General features: G+C 61.7%; 1 protein-coding gene across 2 annotated transcripts; it reads left to right on the plus strand.

Annotated features, from left to right (window-relative positions):
* Positions 1 to 226: 226 nt before the first annotated feature.
* On the plus strand, positions 227 to 6,142 carry UBALD2 (UBA like domain containing 2). Of its 2 annotated transcripts, none has more exons than XM_070389111.1 (3): positions 227 to 619; positions 1,006 to 1,068; positions 5,054 to 6,142. In XM_070389111.1, exons 1-3 carry the CDS (start codon positions 500 to 502, stop codon positions 5,372 to 5,374), a joined length of 504 nt encoding a protein of 167 aa, XP_070245212.1. In that variant the 5' UTR covers positions 227 to 499; the 3' UTR covers positions 5,375 to 6,142. The 2 variants fall into 2 exon arrangements, with proteins under 2 accessions (XP_070245212.1, XP_070245213.1); XM_070389112.1 differs by having other exon boundaries at positions 232 to 619; positions 5,057 to 6,142.
* The last annotated feature ends 2,305 nt before the right edge of the window (positions 6,143 to 8,447 follow it).

An 8,447-nucleotide genomic window follows, 5' to 3' on the forward strand; every position in this document is an offset into this window, starting at 1 on the left:
ATCAGCTGGCACTCAAGGTTTTCAAGTTGAGTTCAAACAGACTCACGGGAGACCAATCAGATGGCGCGGCTCCGCCCCAAACGCCGGGTCGGGGCCAATCAGGAGCCCAAACGAGCCAAAACACAGCGTCTGGCCAATGCCCGGGAGCCCCACGGCGCCGACGTCCGCCAATGGGCGCGGCCAGGCAAAAAGAGAAACAGTGCGGGCCCGCAGGCCGCAGGATTCGAATCGAACGTCCGCACGGGAACCGGGCCCCGGCCGAGCGGAGCGGGCCAATCAGCGGCGGCGGCTCTCGGCCCCCGAACGTTGGGACACGCGGCCCCGCCCCGCGCTGTTGTTTGTGGTGTCGGCCGGCAGCGCGAGTCGGACAACAACACTCGCCAGGCGGGCGGCGCGGCGGCCGAGGGTCCGGAGGCCGCGGGCGGCGGCGGCGAGCTCGAGCGGAGGGCAGCCGGCCTCCCGCGGCCGCCGAGCCCGGGAGTGCGCGCCGGCCGGAGCCATGTCGGTGAACATGGATGAGCTGCGGCACCAGGTCATGATCAACCAGTTCGTGCTGGCCGCGGGCTGCGCGGCCGACCAGGCGAAGCAGCTGCTGCAGGCGGCCCACTGGCAGTTTGAGGTGCGTGCGGGCCGAGAGCCAGCGCTCCCGGGCGGTCCCGCTCGCTGGCCGCCGGCCCTGGGGTCGGGGTGCAGGCCGGGGCGACCGGCCGCGCGCCGCGGAGGGAGAGGGGGCAGGGAAGCTCTATGTATATCGCCCGGTCCGGCGATCGGCGCCCGCGTGGGGCGCGGGGCCCTGCCGCCTGGCACCCTCGCGGGGTCTGGGGGACGCCCCCTCCGAGCGACGCGTGCTTGCCGGCTGAAGGGTCGGACCCGGAGGCCGGGAGCGCAGCGCCACGGACACCGCGGAGGGTCCCGGCCGGTGGGGTCGGTGGGGTCGGTGGGGCCCTTGGGCTTCCTACCTTCGACCCCCGTTAACCGCCACCCTGCCGCTGTGTTTGTCCGCAGACCGCCCTGAGCACGTTTTTCCAAGAAACCAACATTCCCAACGGTCACCACCACCACCAGATGGTAAGTGTGGCCGGGCACGGCGGGGGGGAGGGCCGGTCTCGCCGCGGCTGCGGCGCACCCGGGGCGGCCGGGGGCGCAGCGCACCGGGGCGGCCGGGCGCGCGGGCCGGGGGCCGCTGTCAGGCGCCGGCAGTGACAGCCATGTTGCCGGGGAGCGCCGCGCCGCGTTGTAAACAAAGAGCCAAAATGTCTTCCAGGAAAGAGCGGCTCCCGGGGCCGGCCGGCTCGCCCAACTTTGCGGTCAGGCCTCCGGGGCCACTATGGCTCGACCTGAGGCCTTGTGCCCCATCGATCTTCCTAGGTCAGGGGCCAGGAGGGTGGCTGGAGGAGTAGCCAGGAGGCAGGTGTGGGGAGGGGGCTCAGGATAACTGGATATCGGGGGAGGGGGAGGGGGAAACGGAGACCAGGAGCGAAGGCCGGTACCCCCCCCCCCCAGGGGACTGGGACCCGGGGGTGTCTGTTTATGGAGCGCCACTTCTTGCTGTTGAGTGGCAGCAAACCCCCGCCCAGCCCCACCACCGCTTCCAAACAACCCAGCTCTACGGGGAACAGGAAAGGGACAAATCCACTCCGGCCTGGGAGCTGGGCTCTTCCTAGGTAGTTATGTCCACTCTTTCCTGTTCGTGGGAAAAGACCTAACCCCGAGCCGCCTGGAAGACTTACAGGTTTTTGACTAGATAAGCCAAGAATGCGTTTAATCTCTGTAGGTGAAGACATACAAAGCACAGGAAACAGAAGTGGTTCAGGCCTGAATTTGCTTTCTTCTCTTTTCCAAGCTGGCGCCAGGCCTGGGCCTTTGCCCTGCTGGCCATAAGGCGTCCTGCTCTCCACTGGGCTCAGGACATCCCTTCCCTTTAGAGGTTTGAATGCCTCCTCTTCCCCCTCTAGTCACCAGTGTGCCCTGCTGGGGGAGGAGGGCCCCCCGATAGGGATCGTAAAACACACTCCAGATTTGTTGCGGCTTCTGAAGTGTATTTTTTGCCATTTCTCACGCTCAGTGTCCTTGCCCACAGCTCCCTTCTCAGAGTGGCCACTTTGCCTGGAGAAGCTGCCGTGGGTTCCTCTGCTGTGTCTTGTTCTTGATGCCATGTATTCATGTAGTTACAAAGGACAAGTGGTGGTGGGGGTTCTGTTTTGACCCCTTTAACCAGCTTTTCTCTTGGAATGGCCCGTTGTGTATAAATCAAAAAACAAAACTGCATTGGAGTATGATGAGGATTATGCCGGCTGCAGGACTGTGGCGGTTGAGGCCAGGCTCTTGGTAAAACAAGAGGGGTCCATCTCCAGGGGGGCCTCCACCCGCACCTGACTGAGAGGAGGCTGCCGCGTGAGCCTGGGAATGTCCTGGCTCCGTGTCCTCTCAAAGGGGCCCTTGAGGTTTGTTCCATCAACTGGTCATTTCAAAAGGCCCAGGCTTCCGGCTCAGCGGCTCTGTGCTGCCTTCAGCAGAGAGGCTCGCCTGCGAGAGCCAGGACTGGTGATCCTTGCAGGTTCTGTGGCTCTTTCCCGCAGGGTTTGTAATCCTTTTGAAGCTTCCCTTGAGGGCTGTTGCCGGTTCTGTAACAGAGGGTATGATTGTTGTCTCCCATGAGTGTAGCATGTATTGAGTACCTAACCAGAACCTGAGCGAACACCATCCCTGCCCTCTTGGAGCTGGTCATTTTTTTAAGAGATAATAAATCAAAGGAAAATGTTACATAAAAATACCAAAAGTGCCCCAGGCCATGAGTAACTGATAAATAGCTGTCCCGTAGATTACTGGACATCAACAGTTGGAGGCATCTTCCCAGATAAGAGGGGATGGGCTCCCGGGTTAGATTTGGAAGGACCAGGAAGAGGAGAAGAACACTGGCCAGGAAACAGCGGGCCGTTCAGAGCGGGCAGTGGATGCTGGGTGTGCCTGAGAGCTGGGACGCGCTCTCCGTAGCTGTTAGAAGCAGAGCTGGACTTTCACAGGACTTGGTCCAAACCCCTGGTTTCATAGAAGCAGAGAGAAGCTCCAGAGAGGTTAAGGAAGTTGCTTGAGCTCACACAGGCAGGCGGGCACGGGCCTGCTCCGGATCGCTGGCTGGTGAACTGGGGAAGTCGGTCACGATGTTGTGACGCAATCGGCTCCTGCCCCCACCCCCCATTCATTGTTTCCTGCTGCCGAGAAGTCAGCCCTGGAAGGGGGGTGGTGGTGGGGGAATAGTGAAGGGAGGAGGGAAGTGGTCTGGGTGGGGCCAGGCCTGCTGCCTTGGGTCCTGTGGCCTCCCGGGAGAGGACACGGGTTGGAGCCCCAGCTGCTGATTGTGGGGGGGCGGGGTCAGCCCAGTTAATCAGAGAGGGTTGCCCTCCCCCCCACCGCCGTGGGCCTGTCCCCATTTGGGGGCTGGAGTTTTTAACTGCAGAGTTGTGTAAGCTCCGACTGCAAGGTGAAGAGTCCTCAAATCTTGCTCCCTGAGCCCTGTGCCTGGGGGAGGGGCCGGTGTTGCTAAAATTAGGAGAAATTCAAAGAAGGGCTCCCATGGCTTCCTGGGAAAGGGAGAAGCGGCCGTGGGGGTCACAACAGGCTCTGTGCAGGCCGTGTTCTCTGCTGCCTCCTCCCTGGGCCCCTGCGAGGTGCTCCTGGATGGCACCTCTATGCTCCCCACATGGCAGGGGCTGGGGGGGGGCGGGGGTGGTCTGCCATCCCTGGTGTTTGCAAGGAGGCTGCCAGTTACGGCACACCAGCCTGGCCCCTGCCCTTCCTGGCTGGAGTCCCTGCTCAGGGTTGTGGCAGAAGACAGCAGAGGTTGGCATGTTTGCAGCTACCCCCGGGAAGAGGGCTGAGAGGGGCTGAGTGGACTCCCCCAGACACTGGCAGCCAGTCGCTGGGGACACCGGAAACCGACATCCCTGGTTTTTGTCCTCAGGGGAGCCTGGGCATGAAGTTACGCTAGATTGACTAATTGCAGAGGAGTAGGGGCTGGGTGGAGGTTAAGAGCTTGGGCCTGCAGACCTGGGAGTCCCCCAGGTTCCGGCTGCTCAGCTTGCATCCTGCAGTGGTGTGCTTTAAGTATTTAGCTATATCAGGTCTTAGTTGAGGCAGGCGGGTTTAGTTTCCCCGTGGCTTGTGTAATCTTAGTTCGCTGACTAGGGATTGAACCTGCGTCCCCCGTATTGGAAGGTGGATTCTTAACCACTGGGCCACTAGGGAGGTCCCTGCTGTGCTGTGTTTTGGGTCAACTGATTTGAGCTCTGGGGCTCGGTTTCCTCATCTCTAACACAGAGAGAATAATCAGAAAGACCTGGTACCCCCGTGAAGAGTGAGGTGACGAGGCAGAGGCCCTGACGCCCACCAACCAGCACTGCCGCCGGGCAGGCACAGCTCCCCCTGGGCTGGCCCTTGGAGGGAAACCCCGGATCTGGCTGTCTTCCCTTGACTGGCCACCCCGGGACATCTGAAGGCAGGTTATTGAAGAGCCAGCTGGGTTTTCACCCAGGCTGAAGCGCTAAGCAGTGGTGCCCTGGGCTTCCTCCCTTGTCTCAGCTTTAATCTGACACCCTAGCTCCTGGCTGGAATTAACCATTTGCTTCTGACACTGGGGATGTCATTCCCAAGCATCAAGAAACACTCTGGGGACTTCTCTGGTGATCCAGTAGTTAAGACTCTGTGCTCCCAATGCAGGGGGCTTAGGTTATATCCCTGGTCAGGGAACTAGATCCCACCTGCTTGCAACTAAGACCCAGCACAGCCAAACAAGTATTTTTTCAAAAAAGAAACACTTTGGTTTTGACAAAAATTGTAGGAATCCATCCCCATGGTTTTGGTTTTTAGTGGCTCCGTGCAAGGGGTTTTTGTGCTGCTGAAACCTCTTTTGGACTGAACAATGGGAAATAAAAGAGGGTCAGGCCTGGGTGAGCCCCACGGGAAGGCAAGCTCTGTAGGACCTCGGATTGTGGCTTGGGGATCTGGGAGGAGGGCCCATGTGGGCAGCCCTCGAGACCCCTGTGTTCTCTCCCAGCAGATGTGTACCCCCAGCAACACACCTGCCACACCGCCCAACTTCCCTGACGCGCTGGCCATGTTCTCAAAGCTTCGAGCCTCCGAGGGCCTGCAGAGCAGCAACAGCCCCATGACCGCCGTGGCCTGCTCACCCCCTGCAAACTTCAGCCCCTTCTGGGCCTCGTCCCCGCCCAGCCACCAGGCCGCCTGGATCCCGCCCTCCTCCCCCACGGCCCACAGCTTCCACCACCTCCACCACCCACAGCCCACGTGGCCCCCCGGAGCACAGCAGGGGAGCACGCAGCAGAAAGCCATGGCGGCGATGGACGGCCAGAGATGAGACTGGATGCCACCGGGCGCTGGGCTGGAGCTGGGGGGCAGTCCAAGGGCGGGCGGGGGGGAAGCTGGGCGCGCGGGGGTTTCCTGAAGATCGCACTGGAAGATTTTATATAAGAGAATTTTTGTGGGTGGGGGGACAGTAAACTTCCTGAGCCACTTGGATCCTTCAGGAGTTTCTCTTCAGGCAAGTTTTTTTTTTTTCCCCCTCTTTTTAATATATAACTATAATATATATATGAATATATAAAAATAACTAATGTATGTGAGAACGGGGCTGGCCGACGGGGTGTTGAGTCAGTGGGGAAAGGCCAGAGAAGCCACCCAGTGGGCCAGCACCCCTTCCTCCAACCCCAGTCCCAGGGCAGGTGCTTGGGAGCCGGGTGGTGTGATTCTGCAGTCAAGTGGTGCCTGCTCGACGCCTCCTTTCAAAGGTCACACCTGGAATCGGGCGAAGGACCACGGCCTTCCCACTCCCCGTGACAGCTGTGGGAGGCATTCCCGGCGGTGCTGGGTGGCTGAAGGTGTGGGGGCCGCTGCCCACCCCCGGTCAGCGGTGCTCTGGCCGGCGTCGCCTCAGCGGCTAGCTGTGCAGGGCTCGTGTAGGACTTGTGAGCCGGCCCCCAACCCGAGGGCCGCCCAGCCTCTCCCACTGTGTGCCCGGCTGTGGACAGCAGAGTGGAGGGCTTGCCTTTGGATGGAGTTCCCAAATCAAATCATCTCACCAGGGTGAAATTTTAATTTAAAACTTAAAAGAGACTTTTCTAACTTCCCTGGTTTGCGGTGCCTTTATTTGCCTTGGTACAGAGAGCGTGCTCCTTGGGCAGAGGGGTGGGGGGGGGCCCTTGGCTGTGCTGTGGTTCAGGGGACCAGCCCCATGGCCATGCGGCGGGGTTGGGAGTTCTGACAAGGGGGGCTGAAAGGTCGGATCCTGTTGGGGTGGGGAGGAGGAGGAACAGGTCCTGGCTTGGTCATAGTGACCCTCTCCTCTTAGCCCTTGGCCACCACCTCACAGCTCACCACAGGCTGAGCCTTAGCCCTGGAGCAGCCCCTATCTTTGCAGTTGGTGGTGGGGGAGCTGCCTGCCTGCCTGCCTCGGGGGGCCCGATGGTGGCCCCACACTTCAGCCTGTCCCCCCCGCCAAGGCATCTTTCTGCCCTCTGCTCTTCCTGCCCCCAAGCTCCTTCGGGGCACCCAGTCCCCACGTGCGTGTTGTGTGGCCACGTCCCGGAGGTCAGCTGCAGCTCTCAGGGAGCCAGAGGCCTGAGTTGGGTCCCCAAGGGGCCTGGCTTCTTCCCCTTCCCGCCTTCCGGCGCTAGGATGAAGCGGTGATGGCAGTTCCTGGCCTGGTGGGGCCCTTCCTCAGACTCCCATGCAGGTGGCCAGGTGGGTGTGGAGCCCACCCGCCCAAATGCAAGATTTGGGTGGCAGGCTCCAGGCTTGGGGTTCCTTCTCGAGCCCCTTACCGCTCCCCCCCAACCCTCAGACCCCTCCAGCACGTGTGAGTAAGTGTGTTCCCTCCTGCTCGGCAGCCCGGGCCTTGCTGTCAACCAGGCCTGCAGGGTCTGGATGTTCAGACCCAAAGTGCAGGAACACCTGGGGGTGCCCCAGCTGGCCCACCCTCCTCCTGGGCCCTCGTGTCTTCACGGGGTCGCTGCGGGCAGCCCCTCCACGAGTGTGGAGCAGGACTGGGGCACAGCTGCCCTCGGCTGCTGGCTCTGCGTGTGACCACGTGCTCGAGGCTGGGTTTGTCCTTTCGGTTTTGTTTCCTGGTTGGAGACCCGTGGGACTCCTCCCACCCGCACCCCTCACTCTGCCCACCTGTGCTTTCCCAGGCTGGAAGGGGAAGCCCCTCGCCGGCACGTGGGCGGCCAGTGCTGGGTGAGGGCGGGCGGGTGGCCCAGGTGCGGGAAGGCAGAGTGGGGGCCTCCTTGTTCTTTCAGGGGCATCGGTGGCGGGGGCGGTGGGGGGGGCGCCTGGCTGCTCCTTCCTCCTCCCCGCCAAGCTGGTGAGATTGGATTCTAGGCCAGGACACTGAGCAGAGGAGGGCCTGGGCCTCGCCTACCTCCCGCTTGCAGAGCAAAGGGTGCCAGGTGCCCGCTGGGACTCCGGGGTTCTATGATGAATCAGATCTCAGCAGATGGGGAGAGAAGGGGGGTGCCCCTTCCCGTAGGGAGTGCCTGCTCCACCCATGACACCCCCAGCGAGCCCCACCCTCCAGTGAAACCCTTTTCTGGGCTATTTCCTGCCACGCCCTCCTGTGGCTCTGTGTTGCCCCTCCCTTCACACCCCTAAAGCAGGCCTCTCACTGGCAGAGGGGCCTGGGGTGGGGGGGAGGGAACCCCACCTTTGAGGAGGGGGCTGATGAGAATAGATCTGAAGGCAAAAAACTGCTTCCATGACTATCCGGGTGGGACGCAATTCTTCCCTTGTCCCTGGGGCTTTGGGGACAAGGGCTTGTCCCTTACGGTTGACTCGGGTGGGCAGCAGTGAGCCCCCTCGTCTGTTGAGGCTGACACGGAGCAGGACAAGGGTCAGGCCTCAAGGCCGTCAGACACGGCCAGACTCCTCTTCTGGGGAGGGAAGGGGAGCAGGGACACGGCCTGACCCAGCAGCCCCTCTTGCGTCTGCGGCAGCCTCCAAGCGTGACCCCATGGACTGTAGCCCACCAGGCTCCTCTGTCCATGGGATTCTCCAGGCGAGAATACTGGACTGAGGTGCCATTTCCTTCTCCAGGGGACCTTCCCAACTTGGGGATCAAACCCGCGTCTCTCGCATCACCTTCACTGGCAGGCAGATTCTTTACCACTAGCACCACCTGGGTAGGCCCCTCGTTTTGCAAGCCAGAGAAGATGGCAACCAGGAACCTTCCCAGGTGCTGGTGGCCCCATCTTCCCCAGGATGTGCCAGGAGCCTGCCAGCGGCCGCCCTTAAAGCTTCACCCCAGGGTGCAGCCTGAGCATCTAAACCCTCCACTGCCCTGGGCGCTTACCCAGAGGGAAGGCGGTGCCTGTGCCAGAGAAGGCCTCAGCACCGGTCCAGCCAAGGTCGGGAGAGGGCCAACAACCCCTGCAGGC

Source organism: Bos mutus, chromosome 19, assembly GCF_027580195.1.
Source record: "Bos mutus isolate GX-2022 chromosome 19, NWIPB_WYAK_1.1, whole genome shotgun sequence".
Taxonomy (NCBI): domain Eukaryota; kingdom Metazoa; phylum Chordata; class Mammalia; order Artiodactyla; family Bovidae; genus Bos; species Bos mutus.

Bases quoted from the DNA above. Each gene is read 5' to 3' on its own strand.
- UBALD2 (XM_070389111.1), top strand. From the start codon at position 500: ATGTCGGTGAACATGGATGAGCTGCGGCACCAGGTCATGATCAACCAG. The intron at 620-1,005 runs GTGCGTGCGGGC...GTTTGTCCGCAG, and splicing joins CGGCCCACTGGCAGTTTGAG to ACCGCCCTGAGCACGTTTTT. The intron at 1,069-5,053 runs GTAAGTGTGGCC...GTTCTCTCCCAG, and splicing joins GTCACCACCACCACCAGATG to CAGATGTGTACCCCCAGCAA.